The sequence below is a fragment of the Neomonachus schauinslandi genome, chromosome 8, assembly GCF_002201575.2.
Source record: "Neomonachus schauinslandi chromosome 8, ASM220157v2, whole genome shotgun sequence".
In the NCBI taxonomy this organism is placed as follows: domain Eukaryota; kingdom Metazoa; phylum Chordata; class Mammalia; order Carnivora; family Phocidae; genus Neomonachus; species Neomonachus schauinslandi.
The window spans coordinates 113,844,861-113,866,840 of NC_058410.1; the positions used below are offsets into that span (position 1 = coordinate 113,844,861).

General features: G+C 40.2%; 1 protein-coding gene across 2 annotated transcripts in view; it reads left to right on the top strand.

Annotated features, from left to right (window-relative positions):
- The window catches only part of SRPK1 (SRSF protein kinase 1), a 78,851-nt gene extending 66,162 nt beyond the window's left edge, over nucleotides 1-12,689 (top strand). Inside the window, exons 13-17 of one of the 2 annotated variants that reach the window (XM_021684673.1) lie at nucleotides 2,821-2,928; nucleotides 6,025-6,094; nucleotides 9,454-9,546; nucleotides 9,855-9,947; nucleotides 11,392-12,689. In XM_021684673.1, coding sequence (XP_021540348.1) covers nucleotides 2,821-2,928; nucleotides 6,025-6,094; nucleotides 9,454-9,546; nucleotides 9,855-9,947; nucleotides 11,392-11,576 — 549 coding nt within the window. In that variant the 3' untranslated portion in view covers nucleotides 11,577-12,689. The remainder of the gene's footprint in view (nucleotides 1-2,820; nucleotides 2,929-6,024; nucleotides 6,095-9,453; nucleotides 9,547-9,854; nucleotides 9,948-11,391) is intronic. The other variant, XM_021684674.1, reaches the window with a different exon arrangement.
- Nucleotides 12,690-21,980: the final 9,291 nt, after the last annotated feature.

A 21,980-nucleotide genomic window follows, 5' to 3' on the forward strand; every position in this document is an offset into this window, starting at 1 on the left:
GCGCGCGCGCGCGCTTTCCCACACCAAGCAATTCTTGGACACTAGTCTGAGAATTCAACTCAATTCTGACATTATCACCTGGAGAAAAATAAGATTCCACAGATAAAGGGCTCAGTCCCACAAGACCTCCCTCCACTTCAGATGCCAGTTGGAAGCCCAAGTTACCTTTGCTTCTGACCAACCAGCTATAAATTGGAGGTTCCAACAACCCCCTCCAATTCAGGATGCCGATCATATGTCCAGATTATCACCTGTACTTCTGACCAACTGGCTATAAATCAGATTCCACAGCCCTTTACTTGGGTCTGATTGATTTGCTAGAATGGCTAACAAAGCTCGGAAAAGCCCGTTTAATCACTACATTGCTGATTTATTACAAAGGATATTAAAGGGTACAAATCAATAGCCAGAGAAAGAGATACATAGGGTGAGGTCTCAAAGGAACTTGTCCTCATGGAGCTTGCAAGGGCCTGCCCCAGTTTCATGTGGAAGCATTCTGGTTCCCCAGTGTGGAAGCTTCCCAAACCCCCTCCTTTTGCGTTTTTATGGAGGCTTCATTACATAGGCATGATTAACTCACTGACCATTAGTGATTATTCAATCTCTAGTCCCTCACCCCTCCCCTCCCCAGAAATCAGAGAGTAGGAATTTTCAGTCCCACCCTCTGTTCATGGTTAGTTCCTATAGCAACCAGCCCCCATCCTTAGGTGCTTTTCAGAGTCAGCTCATTAACATAAACTCGGTTGTGGTAGAAAGGGGCTTATGAATAATAAGACACCCTAAGTTTTACCTTTACAGCTCTGAAGGATTTTCAGGAACCAGGGACAAGAGACCATATATACAAATATACTCCCTCATTTGCTCTTACTGCTCCAGAAATTCTAAGATTCCAGGGGTTTAGGGAGTTGTAGCCAAGAAGAGCAGATAAAGACCAAATACATATGTATATAGAAATGCATTTTGAATGACTCATACACCTGAATGTTGTATATGTGTTACAGTATCAGAATCCCCTGCAGTATATTTTCACTTCAAACTAAATTTCTGAGCCCATTGTTTTCCTGTAAATCCGCTTCCCTAAGTCTCTCACTCTCTGTTTTTGTCAGCAAACAGCTAACCCACTAGGCCTCTGCCACGGAGTTCCTTTTGGCTGTTCCTACCATCTCCCACATATAGCCATTGAATTTTTAAATTCTGCTTATTCTTTCTTGGCTCTCCTTGAGTTTACTCTTCCCTCTCCTATTTCTGCAGTCAGTGTTCAGATTTTCATTCCTGGCCACCAACCAGAAAATGACTGGAATGATGTCCTCAGATGTCTTGTCGTTCTTCCTACAGCACACACTTCTGTGCATTAACATGGAGTGGTGCCGAATGAAATCCAGACTCTTTATCCTAGCAACTAGCTGTATGTGGCTTTAGCAGATGTCTTCTGGCCTTTGTTGGTGATGCTCTCTCTACCAGGAGTACAAAAGTGGCGCTTTTTGATCAGTCTTTGTCCCTTTGGAGCTCTGGTCAACGCTGGTTTTCTACCTGAAGCTTTCTCTGCCTAATATCTCCTCTTCACAAATGTTCTTCCTTGGGGCGCCTGGCTGCTCAGTTGGAGGAAGATGCGACTCTTGATCTTGGGGTCATGAGTTTAAGCCCCACCTTGGGTATAGAGATCACTTAAATAAAACTTTAAAAACAAACAGAAACAGATGATCGTCCTTGTTTTTGAATTCCAGTAGGATTAGAGAATCATCCTCCACACTTTTTTGTTACATGTTTCTTAATATTATCTGGATTTTGTTTTGTGTCCATGACTCATTCTAAGCTTTTTTCTGCAATATTTTTTATTATGGCCAACTTCAAACCTATACCCAAGTAGAGAAAATAGAACCCTGATACCCTGTGTCATTATACTAGTGCCACCCAGTTATTGTCAACTCATTGCCAGTCTGTTTTCATCTATATCCCCCACTCTGCCACCCACTCCAGATTATCTTGAACTATATCCCAAGTCTCTTATTTTCATTCCTAAATATGGCTTTCTAAAAGATGATTCTTTCAGGTAACCATGACACTGTTGCTATACCTAAAAAGTTGGCAATTTTCCAGTATCAAGTATTCAGTCTATTTTACCAGTTACCTTGTAAATATTCTTTTGTTTGTTTGAAACAGGATCCAAATAAAATCCATGAATGCAAAATTGGGTACTATGTCTCTTAAATTGCTTTTATTATAGTTTTCCCTTTTCTTCCCATACAGTTTTTGTGTTAAAGAGATTCCGATTGTTTTGCTGATTGCATTCCCATGGTACTTAACATGGTCTCTGTTTCCCCAAGAATCATGTTTGAGTTTTTTGGAGGAGTGAGGGGGATGGAGGAGAATGGGGCCAAGAATTCTTATAGATGGTGCTTGTAAGTTTCTTGAAACTTGAAGCCTAATCTTTTATTTCTTCATAATGAGCACATAACAAAGTTTGAATTGAATGTAGATTTATTTGTTGACGCGCTTAATAACTATAGACAAATGACCAGTTTAATTTTTGCTTGGGGTAATAGTTTTCCATTTCTTAAAAAGTGATTGTTATTCCCTAATCCATGTATCTATATTAAGGTTAAATTTATATGTTTGCAAAAATAATTTGGAGTAGACAGCATATTAAAGCAAAGTACTGTTTGGAGCTAATAGCATCAAACTGGTACTTTTAGGAAACTAGCTAAATGAAGACTGGTTTGAGGCAAACTTAAGAGACTTATTTTAATCTTTTTTTTCATGATTTGTTACTTTTTAGAATAAGTGATTTTTAAAATACTGTTTCCTTCTCCATTTACTCAGCACAAACATTTCACTGAAGATATTCAAACAAGGCAGTATCGCTCCTTGGAAGTTCTGATAGGATCTGGCTATAATACCCCTGCTGACATTTGGAGCACAGCATGCATGGTAATGTTTTTTCCCCCTTGACCTTCACTGTTCGCTAATTTCAGTAGACCAGCAAATTTACAAACAGGAAAAGAAATTTTTTTGTGATGTACCACTGGCACTCTAAATCTTATGTCTGGAGAGGTAGGAATTCAAAAGCTAGTTAAAAACAGCTGGCATTCTGTGGCACCTGGGTGGCTCAGTCAGTTAAGCATCCAACTCTTTGATTTCGGCTCAGGTCATGATCTCAGGGTTGTGAGATCGAGCCCCCGAGTTGGGCTCCATTCTGGGCGTGGAGCCTGCTTGAATTCTTTCTCTGTCTCAAAAACAAAAACATCTGGCATTCCATTTTGTTGTGCCAAATTGCTGTTGGTTGAAGGCACCAAATGTTTCTTAGTACGGGCTTCAGTGGAGGGGATTAAAATAACTGCTCTAAGGTGATGCCACTTTTGATTTGGAGATTACCAGTACCCTTGCCCTTTCAGCTCTGATCTGTTTTCAGATTAGGGAAACCCCTGGAAACTATTTCATTCTGTATAGTTTGACAGTTCCTCAGGCATCTTTGCACCTCAAAAGATGTGAAAGAGTCTTAAATTGCTGCTTTGTCCCTGTCAAACAAGTACTCAAGTAGTCAGATTTAGTTGATATTGAACGGTTTCCCACAAGTAGCCTTTGTTGGAATGTGTTATATTGTTTCCTGAAATGGAGTGTACTCTTCAATTTGTAATTGTGTGTTTCTTTACTTGTTTCTCTCCCACTAGGTTGTAAGTCCCATGCTGACAGGAACCATGTCTGTGAACTATAGCTAAGTGTCTGGGTCAGGGCCTGGCACAATCTGAGTGGGTGCTTACAGGGCAATTCTAATGCTAACTACCCAGAGTTTTGGCAGACTTCACAGGTTAAGGGCATAGTTTCCCAGGAGCCCCCTCCCTTCAGACACCAGCTGCAAACTCTGGAGTCCATAGGCCACCTGCATTTCTGACCACCTGGCTCCAAGGGGAGGTTCCATTATCCTTTCAGATTCAGTAACTTACTAGAATGACTCACAGAACTTGGGAAAGTGTTAAACTGCTATTGCAGTTTTGTCATAAATCAAAGAGTTGGACACTTAACTGAGCCACCCAGGTGCCACAGAATGCCAGATGTTTTTAACTAGCTTTTTAATTTCCTCCCTCATCCCTCCTTCTCTACCCCCAACACCTGGCCACCACTGATCTTTTTATTGTCTTCATAGCTTTGCCTTTTTCAGAATGTCATAGAGTTGGAATCATAAAGTATGTAGACTTTTCAATTGGCTTCTTTCACTTCATAATATTCATTTAAGGTTTGTCTATGTCTTTTCATGACTTGATAGCTCTTTTGCATTTTTAGCACTAAATAATACTGTGTTGTCTGGATATATACCAGCACACTGGATTTCATAACTGATGTTGACCAGACTCTGATTGTCAGCATGACCCTGACTGTGGCAGAACAGGCTCTTTGGTCAGTGTGAGGCCAGCACAGAAGTGGGAATCAGGAACCCTGGATTCTAGGATGGGCTTTCTTGCCTGTCAGTTTGGGTTACAGTTTTCTCATCTATAAAGGGAAGGGTGTTCAACTAAGTGTTCTGTTTGTGACTAGAGCTTCTGCTAGTTTTCACTTCTGGCATTGTGATTGTTTGGTTTGGTTTGTGTTTTTCTGCTGTTATCTTACTTACAAAATTGTAACTACTAGCAACTATCATATATGTTCCAAAAAATAAAGTTCTCTCAGAGAACTTGAGGTAACTAGTTATAAGTGTGTAGGTGAAAAAATTTAGAAAATAATTAAAATCTTAGAAAATTTTCTTTATTTTCTCGAATTTTAATTTCAGTGTTTTTACTGAACTCCCGCTATGAGGCTTTGAAAAAGTACTGGTTTCAGAAGAGATTAACAAATTCTGATGAATGAGAATCACAGTTTGTTTCTTTTCTGCTTTGGGACTATAAGCCTCAGGACGATTAGAGGGTAGAGCAAGTACCAGCTTCAGTTCCGTAATGAACTGCTAGAATATAAAACCAGCTAGGCCTGGTCCGGGATAGTACCGTTCAGGTAATATAGTTTTGAGAAAAGCTGTCCTCTCGTGAAATTGCAGAAGCTGACTCTGGCAAGCCACTGAGACCTAAACCTAGGACTGAATTAGAGAGTGTGCTCCAGAATCCACCCCACAGTTCCTGAAATTGGACCATTGACTTAATCAAAATTGACCTGTGACTGGCACTTGATTAACAACTGTACTTTTATACCAATATGGGCCTTTATAAAATTGCTGTTACATTACTTTTTTTAAACCCATTTTTTAATCAGTGAAAGATTAATATAGCCCTGTCACTCAGATGCTGTCTTTCCATAATGCTTGGCACGTATTCTAAAGGAAATCACTTTTTCATTGTTCTTGAACACTGTTTACAAGAGGTTTTCGTGTAGAAGACATGTGCCTTTCTTTTCCTGGTGGGTGAATGCCAAACCTGCCAGTCACATAAAGCATGAATGGCTCTTGACTGCATTTACACTTAATCTTTTTCTGATTTTCCTATAGACCTAGGAATTGGGGATTCTACTGGGACAGTTTAGGGAGTGCTTCCCAAAGCAAAACTTAAAAATATACTTTTTGCCAAATAATTAAGTCATAGGTAGAGAAGATGTCTGTCTGAGTTTTTTGGTTTTGATTTTGTGTACAGAATCTTAACTTCTAGCCATGTAAAATTATAACAAGAAAATAAGACCTGCTCTTCTCACAAATAATTTAATAACTTAGAATCACCTTAATATCCACATGTGGCCCTCGCTAAGCAAAAAGAGAAATTCAGGAGAGCTGAATTGCTGATGGGATGAAGTGGAAGAATCCATATGTTGATGTTAACAGTTTTTGCTGTTTTCCTGCTCCATTTTACTAAGAAACAGGTGTGGAAGGAAAACTCCTTAGGAATAATCACAGACATTTTTTTAAATGATCATCTGCAGCTTTTTCAAAGAAGAAAAAAATTACTTCATAGTGAGCCACATAGTAAGCAATAAGCTTCCCAAAGGCTGCTTTTTTGGTTTTTTTGCTTTGTTTTGTTTTAATGCTTTCATGTGCTGTCCTCTTTTTCTTAGGCCTTTGAACTGGCCACAGGCGACTATTTGTTTGAACCTCATTCAGGGGAAGAGTACACTCGAGATGAAGGTGAGTCTCCTTAACCGAGGATCTCTGTGCATGGCAGTTACACTTTCCACGTGTGGCTAACACGGTTTGTTAGTACTGAAGAGCTTAGTCTTTTTAGTGTGCTAAGAATATATAAATCCCAGAAAAGATAGAAATATAGAATGTTTTTTATTAAGTATTAGATACACTAGATATTTTATAATAGCTATTAAAGAACTATATGAGGATTAGAGAAAAGCCACAGTTGGTTAAACTAAAACTTGTATTTGCCGGGTAATTTCTTCTAAAACCTCTGGTTATCTTCCTTTCTATATAGATCAGTGCTTCATTCTTTACCCACTTTGAATTACCTGTTCATCAGCTTGTTGCTCAGTTAGGCCTGCAACTTTATTTGGAAGTCAGTAATTTTATATGCAGACTACTTGAGTGGTGTTTGTGAATGCAGGCACTATATCCTGTTTGTCTATATAAATTCTACAATTTTTAGCATTCTTTTTTCCCTTGCTAAAAATTAAAACCATACTTTTTTCTTTGTAAATGATACTAACATTTAGAATTCCATTTTAAAACCGTGTTATTGGGTCTCCTGGGTGGCTCAGTCGGTTAAGTGTCTGCCTTCGGCTCATGTCATGATCCCAGGGTCCTGGGATCGAACCCCCGCATCAGGCTCCCTGCTCCGTGGGGAGCCTGCTTCTCCCTCTGCCCCTCCCCCTGCTCGTGTTCTCTCGCGCTCTCTTTCTGTCTCTCTCTCAGATAAATTAAAAATCTTTAAAAAAATAAAACAGTGTTATTGATTTATGTTTTGTGATAGCTGATGGGAAAGGCCCAAGCTGTCAGTTGCTCCATCTGAGAGGCTGTGAAAGCACACAACTGAATATGTGATTTTTTTTTTATTATTATCCAAATAACTTAGATAATAATGTGAATGAAAGAACAATTAAATGTTTTACCTTCTTTATTATACAGTTTCGGCAGGTTTTGCTTTCAGGATTAATGGGGATTGCTTTGAGAGAGCACTAGCAATGTACCCTCCCAATGTGGAAAATATGTCCTTTACTCTCTGTGCTTTCCTCAGTTCTTAGGGGAATCAGGTTTTGTGCTCTGTGGAACCAAGAATACTCTCCATTTCTTAAACCCTGGTCCCTTGGGATATTAACAGGCAATGTTGTTAGGGCTGCTGATATTCCTAACACATACTATTTGGAAAAAGTTACGCTAATTCCGATCACCAAATGCCTATTTCAGTGGGTACAGTTTGGATGTGTTTTCTATATAAGCCCTTTTAAGAATATATGTAATTACTATCTGTGTATACACTTAATTTTTCCTAACCTCTGCTTCTTTTTTTTGCCAGTTACAAGTTTGGGGCTTTGAACTTTCTTAGAAATGCCCTACTATAACTGTTTGAGCAAGTAATTGATTTTTTTCTCTTTACTTTCCTAGACTCCCTGTAAATAGTGTGTGGTACAGAACACATATAACAGCTGGAATTACACTCTGTAGGGTCTTATGCTACCAAAGTGTATATAAAAAGTCCCAAGTAAGGGGCAAGGGAGAATTGTCTATTCTAGATATTTAGATCCAAATTTTATTTCCTCCTATACTAGTCAGCACTAATAGTCCTTAGATGAAACTTCAAACTACTGCAGTTTGGCCCATAAGAGCAGGAAAAAAGCAAGCCCTTATCCCCTAGCTAGTATATGCATAGTTTGTTATAAGTCATGGTAGGGCTGGGGCCCACCTAAGAAGCATTTTTTCTGATGTTGTTGATGCAGCTCTAACTCGGAATAATACTTGATAATTTTGCCTATCAGGTATATCAGTCCTATGATTAATTGATAAGCCAGAGACAGGCTGCTGGAATTAAATGTAAAATAACACATTCAAGAGAAAAATAATTGGGGCGCCTGGGTGGCTCAGACAGTTAAGCGTCTGCCGTCGGCTCGGGTCATGATCCCAGGGTCCTGGGATCGAGCCCCGCATCGGGCTCCCTGCTCTGCAGGAAGCCTGCTTCTCCCTCTCCCACTCCCCCTGCTTGTGTTCCCTCTCTCGCTGTGTCTCTCTCTGTCAAATAAATAAATTAAATCTTTAGGAAAAAAAAAAAGAAAAATAATTCCTTGGTATAGGAAAAATATTAAAAGAACCAATATTTCACTTGGAAGTTTACAGTAAGATAAACTGTAGTCTCATTTCTACAAAGACATTTATTTGCAGGTTTTGCCTAAAATGGGCAAAAATTTCATGGTGGCCAAGTCTTGTTAGAAAACCATAAATTCAGTCAAAACTGCCGGAAGGTTGTAGTGACTTGATGAACGTAAAGTTGTTTTAAAATGACAGCACTGAGTCCTTTAGAGAAACAGATAGGACCTGAGACCGTCACAAATTCCCAGATATATTAATGTCTCTGGCATATTATTATTATTCCCCTGTAAGATGATATTATTGGAAAGGTTATAGTCATTCCTTTTGACCTTAACGATTCTGTAACTACAGGATTAAAGTCATTTATAAAGCTCTTTTGTGGCTAACAGCCATCGCTTTTTAAAATTTCTTCCTATTCTTAGTTGCTGTCACCTGCAGAGTAAAAAGCTAGTAGAGTTGCCTGTGAATGTGGATGCTGCCTGGTCCCAGGCTCCCCGCGTGGTGCACACTTCGCTGGCAGTGCTCATAGTCCATATTCATGCAGTGACCGTTACAAGGCACTGCTACGATATGGGTATCTTTTAGTGGCCTACAGAAGTCAAGTAGCTGTATTTTAAAATGTCTGTGCCAATTTCTACTTTAAAAGTGTGATTTATTTTAAAACAAACACACAGCTCTCAACTACACGTGATAAGATATGGGTTCATTTTGAGGTCTGGTTACCCCTATACCTTCAAGTAGGCCATTTATTCTCTCTGAGGTTCTGTTTTCTCATCATTAAAATGGGGTATCTGTTAATTTTGACCTGTTCTACAGGGTGATTGTAAAAACTCAAATAATTGTATGTGAGTGCTTTAATTGTTGTGAACTTTGTTATATATAAAGTGATATTATTACTACTTGAAGCCCAGAGCAGTACCATAAATAAATAACAGTCTCTAAAGCATATTGGTACAGTTTTTTACCTTATCTGAAAAACCCACCTGAATCTAGATGTATAGACAAAATAGAAGTAAAGATATAGATAAGCCTCCAAACTCTAGAGTGGGACTTGCCAGCTACTATCAGGTGACCAACCACCTGAAATAATTCTTGACCTTCCCAGTCTCCCCTGGAGTATCCTTGGTTATATTTGTAGTTACTCTTAAACAGCTAGGCTTGAAAAAGCTATTCATTAAAAAAAAAAAAAACTTCTACAGCTTGTCCTTGATCCTGTTCTTCTTACCCTTCTATTTTAGACCACATTGCGCACATTATAGAGCTGATAGGCAGAATTCCAAGACGCTTTGCCCTCAGTGGGAAATATTCACAGGACTTCTTCAACCGCAGAGGTAGTATTATTAACACGAGTTTTCATCTAGGCCCCAGGGATACAACTTCAGGAAGCAGAGCATTCACACCAAGATTGTTTTTAGTTATCACTCAAGTCCCACTGGAGTGGGCACCTGATTTTTTTATGGTTTTCTGGATTCTCCATTAGATGGATAGAGTCCTCTTCCTATTTAGGACAGAAAGCAAGGCTGAAATGTTTTACAAAGAGGTGTGCATGCTACTCTTTCTGCCATTGTCTAGAACTGCATTTGTTACTCCTGTTATGTATCTTTTTTTTCCCTTCTCCTGAAATGTTTGAAACATACAGATCACATTGCATTGATCATAGAACTTCTGGGGAAGGTGCCTCGCAAGCTCATTGTGGCAGGAAAATATTCCAAGGAATTTTTCACCAAAAAAGGTAAAATGAATGTGTTTGTTCCCAACCATTAAGGGGGCAAAGTGTTTAAAAGTGAAGAGGTAAGTACAGCCAGGTACATGTTCCCAACACCTACAGAAGAATGGTCCTGCCTTGGATGCTGAGCTGTAACAGCAGAGAGGTGAAATAGTGTGGTCTAAAGCAGAGACTGGAGCCACACTATCTGGGTTCAAATCCCAGCTGCTACACAACCTCAGTCTGCTGATTTCTAAATGAGGATTTTAAGTGTTTACTTCACACTAAATAAGTTGCTGTGTATATAGTACCTGGCACATAATTGGTTGATTACTCCTACTTCTGAAAAATGGGCAGATTTTTGCTATCATTTGATCTAAGAACTGCCTCTGTCAAAGGGCAAGTAGTTTATAGTTTAAGCTTCCTAAGGGCAGGACTCACTCATCTTGTAGCCCGGTGACACCTAATATAGTCACTTAAGCACATCAGTCCTACAAATTAACTTTACCCTTTGCAGTTTTATAAGTTTATGTTATCACCGATTAGTGAAAGAAACAAAGATAATACTCTCACCTGAAATTTTGACTCGATAATATATGTTGGCATAGTTAAGTGTGTATTTAAAAGCTGAAATTTGAAAACCTGACCTAGGAGGGACTAGAAAGGAGGGACCTTTTTTCCCTGTTAGCCGTGGTTCCGTTTTTCCTCACGACCTCTACACTTGACAGCAAGCATCCTCAGAAGCATTTCTTAATGTTTCTTTTTGGCAGGAAGATAGTGAAGTGTTTCATAGGAGTTCCTCCTTGTGCAAAGACCAATTAATGGCATGTATATACCAAGTGGGTAATTAATCAGGCACTCGCTGCCCACAGAAAGAGACTTCAAATAAGTGTTGTGTAAGTTAAAATGGTTATGTCAAAGAAGCAAGAATTAGAATGACATTTTAGAATAGTACAAAGTGTTGATGTAGCTATATCTGAAAGCTGTATGGGGTTTGTTGTTTTAGTCTTGTTGCTTTTATACAGGTTGGACGTGGTCTTAGCTCTTTATTTTTAAATTACTGCCTTATTTGGAAGCAACATTTACTAGAATGTTAAGCCAAAAAAAAAAAAAATTGTTCTTGGTATGTGATGATAAACTGTCTTTGAACACCACATGAGACCATGTTGCATATATAGGCATTTAATATTCATTTTAGTGAATACCTAGTTCCTGCTAGGCCTATCCAATTTGACTGGGACAAAATATCCTAGAATGGTGGAGCAAACAAATTAAGATTTTAGGCCCTCATGGAAAATGGAGACACTTCCAAGGAATGTATTAAAGAAGAGCTTTGTGAATAGAAAAGGATTAGATTCTGATGGCAAAATTTGGTTCTTTATAGAGCACCTGGATTAGTTCCTGGATTTCCACAAAAGGATCTTGTTACTTGTCAATGTCGGTCAGTTTCTTTTGTATTGTCTTTACCTAGGTGACCTGAAGCACATCACCAAACTGAAACCCTGGGGCCTTTTTGAGGTTCTAGTGGAGAAGTATGAGTGGTCTCAGGAAGAGGCAGCTGGCTTCACGGATTTCTTACTGCCCATGTTGGAGCTGATACCCGAGAAGAGAGCCACTGCTGCCGATTGTCTCCGGCACCCTTGGCTCAACTCCTAAGCCTCAGCCCAGCGCTGCAGCAGAGATCACATGCTGACCCTTGCCCCTCCCTGCCAGGCATTTCCCTCTTCCCTTTTCAGGGTGAAGCTCTTCCTTCAAGGGTTTCCTAGGTTTTTTGTTATTGTGGGTTTTTTGTTTTGTTTTGTTTTTTTAATCCAACATGTTCATTTGGGTTTGCTTACTTGACCCTGTGGAGATTCCCCCACAGCCATTGGGCATCCTAGGTGAATTTGGCCTTGATTGGGCTCTGCCAAAGACTAATATACTAAGTTGTGAAACAGCCTCTCACCCTGTACCCTTGTCTTTCCATTAAAACACGCTTTGAATTATAAGCATCCTTTTTAAAAAGAGCTATGAAGATGATGAGCTCATCCTTTTATTCATTGACTCTAAGAGTCAAATTTTGTAGTGCATCTCCTATTGCCAGCATAAGGATGAGAAGCAGAAAGGGTGTTACTTCTGTGTACAGCAGAGACATTAAATTTGCTGTATCCAGGCTGCGTCATCTTCCTGGATTGTTTCTGTTGTTCTCTATGTTCACATTTTGTCCCATGACTTTGAAGTGACTATCTTTTTAAATGAGCTGTATCAACACCAAATTTGGATACCATTTTATCACTGTTCAAAGCACTATCAAATTCCTTTCATCGTCCCATAACTCTTAAGATCCTTGAATCTTTGGTCTGATTTTTGGTGGAAATAAGACAACGGAACCATTGACTAGTGATTTCTTCAGAACTAGATGTTCTGCAAAAACAGTCCTTTCCTGTGTATCTTCTGTCACCCTAACTGCAGAGTTATTTTGATTGGCTGTTTTGGTTTTTGTTGTTTTAATCCCTGGCTGGCACTTTACTCATTGCACTTGAGTTTACTGCCCCATAACTAAAGAATTCAGGATGACTCCAGAAAGGAGATCTGGGTTTCAGAGATTTCCCCTCTAAGAAGAAAATTTCCTAGAATTCCCAGTTCTTTTCCAGTCAGTCCCCTACTTCTATTTACAGCTTTTTCTTTACCTTGTCCAAAATTTAACCTTGAAGCAGTTTTCCTCTGTGGCTTTACCATTCTCATTTTCTCAGAGGCTTCAGGTCTTAAATGAAATCCCAGCATAAAAGAGCCAAGGGAAAGGGTTGGGGGGATGGCACTTTTGGGGGGGGTGGTTTTAGGTGGGGGGGTTGGTTGTTTTAACATTAGCCATTCTCTGCTGCTATTTCTTTGTATAATGTAAGTTTTTAACTGCAATTTTGAGATAATTGAGATGTACTTGAGGCTTTTTTTTTTTTTAATGAGGAAAGGCTTTGTGAATCTTATTTTAGAAGGGGCCTCTCATAGACCTGCCCTAGACATTACATATTCCTCCAGTCATATTGAAAAGCAAAAGAGGGGCAGGTTTGGGGTCACAGCCACTTGTTCAGCACGGACCAAGTGGGCCTTGGGGATTACAGCATTCTGCGGAGACGGCTCCAGGACTGATCTACAGAAAGCCAAGGAAGTGCAACTTGAGGCTCTACTAGCCAAGCTGCTGATGAGACTTTCAGGTAGCCGACTCTGTATGGGAGATTGGAGTCCAGATTCTGCCATTTTTTCCACCAACAACAGCAAAGGAAAAAGTGGTGCAATTATGCAATCCATTTAACTCATAAACACAGAACCCTGTTGGCCAGCCATTCATCGGATCCTTGATTGGGTAGTCCTGAAATCAGACATGTTCCTGTAGAAAGAATTTTAAGTGAGGCTGTCTATGCACCTATCAAGAATAAAGAAAATAGATTGTATCCAACAACGGCAGGGAAAATCCTTCGGCAATTCTAATCCACTTTGGCTTTTCAGCTATATATATATATCTAAAGCAATAGCAGACTAGAACTGAATTCTTGTCTACACTGTAAAATAACAATTGCGCAATTACAGGAATTCTGGTGACGATATTAAAATGAAATAACCAAAACACAAATAGAAGGCCCCATTTTAACAACTGATGTGAGAAGAAATTTTAATAGAGAATCTTATAACTTCTTTCTGGAAATGTTTTCCCACCAAATAAGGGCTTTCCCCCCTATGATTTAAGGAGCCAGATGAATTAGAAGCCGTAGAAAGAGGCAGCTATAGAATTTGATCTTCAAGTACCCCATGTACCTTTATTGAACTTAATCATAATACTGTCAAATTGCCACGATCTCACTAAAGGATTTCTATCGCTGTCAGTTACAACCCCAGATGCATTTTTATTCTTTCTACTGGGTTCATTGTCTGTTTTCTTTATAAGTGCAGTACAATAAACAAATTATTTAATAACCTATATGTCTCCAGAGCATTTCTGTTCCTTTGTTGCCCAAGTTGATCTGACCCAAGCTTCAGAATGGAGGGAAGGATTGGTTGAGTATGCTTTTTGAACTTAAATATGCAGTGAAACTGGCTGGCTGGAACACAAGCCATCACTTTATGGCATTTGTAGCTTTGCTTCTGTCCTTTAAATTGGGGGTAGGTGGGCGCCTGGGTGGCTCAGTTGGTTAAGCGACTGCTTTCGGCTCAGGTCATGATCCTGGAGTCCTGGGATCGAGTCCCTCATCGGGCTCCCTGCTTGGCAGAGAGCCTGCTTCTCCCTCTGACCCTCCCCCCCTCTCATGTGCTCGCTCTCTCTCATTCTGTCTCAAATAAATAAATAAAATCTTTTAAAAATAAATAAATAAATAAATAAATAAATAAATAAATTGGGGGTAGGTGAGAATAACAGCACATTTCTTAAGAAAGTTGTCATTCCCCATATCTAGTAGTATTTTCCCAGAATATTTGTGGTGTGTCTTTTACCACTCCCCCCCTCAGATTACAATCACAACACTGTAGATGCAAAATGCCAAAGATTTGTGAACTCTGCCTAAGGCACTGGCATGACAAACCCTCGTACACAGGCTTTCATAGATTTGTCTGATTCATTCCTTAGGATAAATTCTTCGAAATAGAATGGCTGGGCCAGAGAGTAAGCACATTTTCATGGCTTGTAATAAATGTCAGGTAACTGATGTAGAGAACGGTTAGGGACTGTTTTTGCTGTGACCAGCAGTGCTTGAATGGGCCTGTTACAATCACACTCGTTTTATTCCCAATAGCCAGTTTGATTGCCAAAAAACAAGAGCATCTTGTTTTAGTTTGCATATTGGATGACTAGTGAAGTCAGAAACTTGTTTCATGGGTTTTATTGGCCATTTGTATTTTCTAGTTATTTGCTACATTGCCCAGCTTTCTTTTCGTGTGCTTCCCTATTTATTTGGTAAGGATTTGTTCTCTATTAAAGATAATGCATTTTTGTCATTTTTCCATCATATATTTTCCAGTTTTTAATTTGCCTTTCATTTTTATTTGTGGTGTTTTTTAGTGTTATTCAAAGAAAGTCTTTCCCTACCCCTGAGCTACATAAACTCTTCTAGTTAATTGCATCATACTTAAGACATATGTAGTGTGTACATACTGTGGTGTTGACCAGAAGAAAATGTAACACCTTTATAAAAACAACCAAGGGGCACCTGGGTGGCTCAGTTGGTTAAGTGTCTGCCTTTGGCTCAGGTCATGATCCCAGGGTCCTGGGATCGAGCCTCGCATCGTGCTCTCTGCTCAACTGGAAGCCCACTTCTCCCTCTCCCTCTGCCTGCCGCTCTCCCTGCTTGTGCTCTCTCCTGCTCTTTCTCTGTCAAATACATAAAAAAAATTTTAAAAATCGCATGTACTCCAAAAATAAGGCCTAATGACACGAGAGGAGCTTGAATAGTCCTTTGTGTTTTGCCCACCAATTTGGTGCCTTTGGAGTTAGCAAGGCATTGGTAACTACTAGATCTCTTGCATAGTTTTCAATATATGAAGATTAAATATATGAACTTTTATATATAATCTATGAGCCTTGGAGACCTCCTGAGGAGGAAGTTTGTTTTTATGTCACTAAAGTCTTGGGGGTTTTTTTGTTTAAGATTTTGTCAGAGCGAGCACAAGTAGGCAGAGCGGCAGGCAGAAGGAGAGGGAGAAGCAGGCTGGCTCCCGAGCAGAGAGCCTGATGCGGGGCTCGATCCCAGGACCCCAGGATCATGACCTGAGCCGATGGCAGACGCTTAACCGACTGAGCCACCCAGGCACCCCTGAAGTCTTGTTTTTAAAAGTTGGAATTTAGAAACGGCATGTATGATACACATTTTTCTTCAAGTCTCTGCACAGATACTAATCCACACCAAGTCCTTGTGACATCAGATATCCCAGTTAAAAAGCCAGAAAATTTGAGATCATTTTAAGTGTTTGGAAGTTTTAATTAAGCAAGTTTACATTAGTATGTAGTTGTGTTGCTGGCTGTACCATTCCTTATACGGGAGGAGGCTTTTTTATCAATCTTTTGTCATTAATTCAGATCTAGTTTCTGCCCACCTTAACACAATAACAAGCCTTGCCCTGCATTTGACAGAACTGGACTGTTGTACAAGCGCACCAGTTGCCCGCAGCTGAGCTATGTCCTAGAAGTTGTGCCCTTAAGACCGTGCACTGGTTGCTTTGGATTTTGTAAATGTAGAGCAAAGTACCATCGCTGTGGGAAATTAGTGGGCCCTACTACAAATCTTGAAGTTAGATAACAAAAGTGGGATGAATTTTGAGGGTTAGGGCCTTTGTTTGATCTTTAGGCAAAAGTACCCCAGTGATTCCCACCTGATACTAACACACTTGTATAATCCCCTCATCTTGAAGGTGGGCTGGACTTGCTGACTGTTCTAACAAATTAAGGCAGAAGTGATGGGTGTTACATCTGAGGTTGGGTTACAAAGGGCTGTGGCTGCTGTCTTCTGTGCCCCCTCTCGCTCTTCTGGGGACACAAGCCACCTTGTGAGTTGCGTTATGGGGAGGCCTGCAGCCCAACTGCCTGTGAGAAACTGCGTCCTGCAGACAACCACTGAGCTTGGAGGCAGATCAACACCTTAACTGCAGCCCTGTGAGAAACCTTGAGACAGAGGCACTTAACTACCCTCGCCAAATCCCTAACCTACAAAAACTAAAACGTTTTAAGCCACTCAGTTCCGTGGCAATGTGTTATGTATACAGCAGTAGGTAACTAATACAGGGATGTAAGACAATGAAAGCATTTAAAATATCCTTACCCTTCACCTCTCGGAAATGATTAATCCTCTCTTGACCATATCTGCTCAGGCCTAGTCATTGTTGGTAAAGTGTGGGCATCACAACCGTCCCAACAGCCCAGCCCAAGGCAGAGGCAAGCCAGAAGAAAGAAAGGAATAAGGCGACTTGGTTAAAGGAGTGCTGATTTTATTGATTTTCTATATACTTTCAAAGATGAGATTCCTGCCTTTAGGAATTTATGTAAAAGTAAAGCCACTTGAGCTGATAAACAGTTACTAGATAGCAACCAAAATCAATACTGTGATTGGAGAGGTTGAATTCTGAGTTTCTTTGAAAATAAAGCAAAAGGTCATCTGGGTCATCTGACTCAAACAGATTTGCAGATCCTTCCCCAGCACCAGGTCATTGGTAAACCCACTCCAAGCGCTTTGGTGAAACATGCTATCGCTGGCAAGAGCAAGGTGCAGGCTGTTGGCAGATGCACCCTAAGTCCCCCAAAAGCTTCTGTGGAACACCATAGTTACTATTTTAGCGAGAGATCTTTAGAAGGTAGGACTTTTAGGAAAGTTACTTCTTATAAAAAGTAAAATTATGAGAAGTAAACAATTACAACTAGAAAAGGCACTAAGCTACAGAATTTGTCGGATTCTGTCATTCATCAGATTTGCATAAAGTGCTTGACTGAAATAATTTTATCAACACAAGAAAATATGAATGTGATTATTAAGTCCCATTCTAATAGTTCCTGTTACCAACAACAGGGCAGTGTTGGGGTACTCATTCCTAATCCATCTGAACTGTACAAGAAACCACCCTCACTGGGCAGTTTGTCAAGGTATTGGTTAAAAAGCATGCTCTACAGGGGCACCTGGCTGGCTCAGTCGGTAGAGAATACGATTCTCACCTAGGTTGTGAGTTCAAGCCCCATGTTGGGGATAGAGTTTCCTCTAAAGAAAAAAAAAAGCATCCCTTACAGCCCAGGAATGAGAAACCTACTGTTTACTGTGTCAGTGACTACTCCTTGATCAAGTAACAAGATCCAATACATTTTTTTGTGTTTTTTTATTTTATTATGTTAATCACCATACATTACATCATTAGTTTTTGATGTAGTGTTCCATGATTCATTGTTTGCATATAACACCCAGTGCTCTATTCAGTACATGCCCTCTTTAATACCGATCACCAGGCTAACCCATCCCCCCAACTTCCTCCCTTCTAGAACCCTCAGTTTGTTTCTGAGTCCATAGTCTCTCATGGTTCGTCTCCCCCTCCGATTTCCGCCCCCTTCATTTCTCCCTTCCTACTATCTTCTTTTTTTTTTTTTAACATATAATGTATTATTTGTTTCAGAGGTACAGGTCTGTGATTCAACAGTCTTATACAATTCACAGCGCTCACCATAGCACACACCCTCCCCAATGTCTATCACCCAGCCACCCCATCCCTCCCACCCCCCCACCACTCCAGCAACCGTCAGTTTGATCCAGTACAGTTTTGTTCAGCGTTTACCTCCTCTCCTCTCTACCAGCACCCACTTTTTCTTCTCACTGGCTGAATGCACAAGACCAGGAGAAAAACACCTGTTCATCAGGTTTATCCACTGCGGATGATCAACAAAACCTGGTTTCTATGCACCATCCCCAGACAGGAAGTAGCCTAAAGAACCTGTTTTTGTCTTGGCATTTGCTACAATGAGGTATCACGTAAACTGAGTTCCCCTCTGGAGGCTGGCAGAAGATGCACCATTTAGAGTGCCAAATCGGGAGTATTTTTTTTTTTTTTACAAGAAATGTAATCTAACAAATTACTTGGACACAAGTAAATTTCTCCAAGCCAGTGGCCAGTTCTGATTGGGTCAATGTAGGTACTAAGGGAATGTAATGTTGGGGTCCAAAGAAGAGAGAGCCAGTTTAGTCTCCTGAGTTTTTAGATCTTGTATTCACCCAATCTTTATAGGACTTCCTGAAGGATTCAGGTTCTGGTGGCCCCTCCATTCCTTACCCACCCCGATCATCAATAAGACAACAAAATGTGAGAAAGGAGAAACAAAGATCCCCAAACCTCCACTGAAATGGTCTAGCATGCTTACAACCCCTTCCTCAGCTGCCCCTTCAGAGCTGGGTGGCAGTTTCTAGTGTGCCTTCAGACAAATGTATCCTCAGGCAGGCAGGCTGCGGGAGACTCAGACCTGGGAGGTCCCAGACGTGGACTCATTAGCCCTCTCGTTTTACAGAGAGGCTTCGAGAGGGTAAAGTGATCGCTGGTGTAAAGGAGATACAAAGAGACCTGGGGCCCCATCAGGAGAGTACCACCCGTGTCTCTCTGAATATCTCTGATGTGGGTCACTGCAGTTCTGCTTCCCCTGAAAGTCTTCTGTATACAGTAGGAGGCCTTGTCTCAACGTCAGGTTCTAATCCTATAGTGAAAGGCTTCAGAACATCACATCTACAGTAGTCAGGGACAGAGAAGCATGGAAGGAACAAGTTTTTATCTTTGAAGAATTCGATTTCTTAATTTTCCGTTGTCAGGGAAACAGTTGACCTGTGGTATTAAAAAAAAATTGCAAGAGTATAAAATCTGACATTTAAAAAAAGCCAATCAAACAAAAAAAACTTCCCCATGTATGCCTCCATACGCTCTAACAGTTTGCTACTCAAAGTGCGACCATTATGAGAAGCAGGTTAGAAACACACGGTGTTTCCCCCCACTCCAGCTGAATCAAAATCTGCATTTTAACAAGATCCTCAGGTGGATTGTGTGCATATTTGAGTTTGAGAATCATCTAATAAGTATGGGGAGGCAATGCTAATTTATAATTATTCAGAAAAGTGTATCTATGTGGTCAAAGATCGGATTAATTTTTACTTTGCAAAAATTAAAATAGTTGAAATGGAGATAATCCCTCCTCCCCACACAAAGTGCCTGGCCTGCTGGAGGTCCTCAATAAAAGGCAGCATTTTTTTTTTTCATGTATTCCTTATTATTCTTGTCAAATCACATTTTGGAACTTAAAAGACAATAAGGAAATTGATATGTTATACTTCCTTTTCAACCAGACATTAAAAGAGGTTACATCATATTTTTCTTTTTGCCTTGGCTATCAGGAAGCATAAAGCTAAATTTAATACTCAATACAGTATTACTATTAGCCTAGCTTTCTGGAATATTTGTTTTCCTCTCCGTGACTTTTATTTTTTTATTTTATTAAGTTCTCTATTATGTTTCTTACAAATCACTTAAAATCTTTCTGAAAATAAAGGCCCAAATTAGAATGCCAACTCGTAAACAGTCTGTTCTTGTTTGCCAGGCTCCAGAAAAAGATGGGTTTATGAAACCACCTGCCTGTTTTAAATTATTTCTTCCTGTTTTTTTTTTCTACTTCTCAAGACAGAAATAGAACTAGAGGGTCTCAGATGCCAGCTAGCTCCTGCCAGGGTCCTTGCTCCTCTTCCCAGGCCCCACCACAGCCCCTACAGCCCACCCCCCCCACCAGCCACCAGCCCGATGAATCAGTAAGGAAACAGGGAGGCCACAGCCCTTCCAGAGGCACGCAGACCACCCAACAGTGCAATTACTCACCGAACTTCAGCTGCTTCAGACTTCCTCTGCAAGGAGAAAAAGAACACTATTTGTTTACAACCCAGCCTTGTTTTCAGGATAACTCCCTGCACACTACTCCCTCTTCAAACTAGATCAAATTTCTCTTATTCATTGTCAAGAAGGTTTTTTTTTTTTCATGTTTATCAGCTTGTAATTCCGTATCGCATGTGGCGTCCCTTATCAGGTGGTAAGTCCCAATGAGACTTCTTCCCTCACTGCTGTACCCCCCGTGCCATGTCTTTTGCACTGCTGTACCCCCCTGGGTCGGTGGGCACGTGGAGCACAGGAGCTGTTACTGGGTGGGCGGGTGGATGATGTCAAAAGTTGGAGATCCTGGGAGGACAAAAGGGGGAGAGAACTAATAGTTATTAATCACCTGTATAACATGCAGGCACTGTTAGTGCCTTATACACACCATCTAATCATTCATACTATCTTTTATTTTTTTATTGAGGTATAATTCACTAATAAAATTTACTCATTTAAAGTCAGTATAATCAATGGGTTGTGCAACCACCACTGCTATCCAATTCTAGAACATTTCCATCACCCCAAAAAGAAACCCTATGCCCATTATCAATCACTCTCAATTTCCCCCTCTTTACAGCCCCAGGCAACTGCTAAAATCTACATTCTGTCTCTATGGATTTGCCTATCCTGAACATTTTATATAATCGGGATCGTACAACATATGGTCTTTTGTGCATGGCTCCTTTCACTTACAACATCTTCAAGGTTCATCCACATGGTAGCAATTATCAGTACTTCATTCCTTTTTAGAGCTGAATCATATTCCTCAATATGGATATACACATATCATCTATCCAAGTCATCAGTTGATTCACATTTGGGTTGTTTCCACTTTTTTGGCCATTATGCTGCTATGAACATTTGTATACAAGTTGTTGTGCAAACATGTTTTCAGTTTTCTTACATACATACCTAGGAATAAATTGCTGAGCCACATGGTAACTGTATGTTTAACCATTTGAGGAACTGCCCTTCTGTTTTCCACAGCAACTGCATAATTTTGCATTTTCACTAGCAGCGTATGAGAGTTCCAATTTTTCCACGTGCTCACCAACACCTGTTACTGTTCTTCATTTTTTTTTATCCCAGTGGCTGTGAAATAATAGCTCATTGTGGTTTTGATTTGCATTTTCCTAATCACTAATGATGATGACTATCTTTTCATGTGCTTATTGACCATTTGGATGTCTTCCTTGGAGAAATGTCTATTCAAATCCTTTGCCCAGGGGCGCCTGGGTGGCTCAGTCGGTTAAGCGTCTGCCTTCGGCTCAGGTCGTGATCCGGAGGTCCTGGGATCAAGCCCCGCATCGGGCTCCCTGCTCAGCGGGAAGCCTGCTTCTCCCTCTCCCACTCCCTCTGCTTGTGTTCCCTCTCTCGCTGCATCTCTCTCTGTCAAATAAATAAATAAAATCTTTAAAAAAAAAATCCTTTGCCCACTTTAAAAACTGGGTTATCTGTATTTTTATTTGTTAAATTATAGGAGTTCTTAATATATTCTGGATACTAGAATCATGATTTGCAAATTTTTTCTCCCAATCTTTGCATTGTCTTTTCACTTTCTTGTTGATGTCCTTTGAAGCACAGTTTTCATTTTTTATGAAATCCAATTTATATATTTTTTTCCTTTGGTTGCTTGTGTATTGGGCATCCCATCTAAGAAACCTCTGC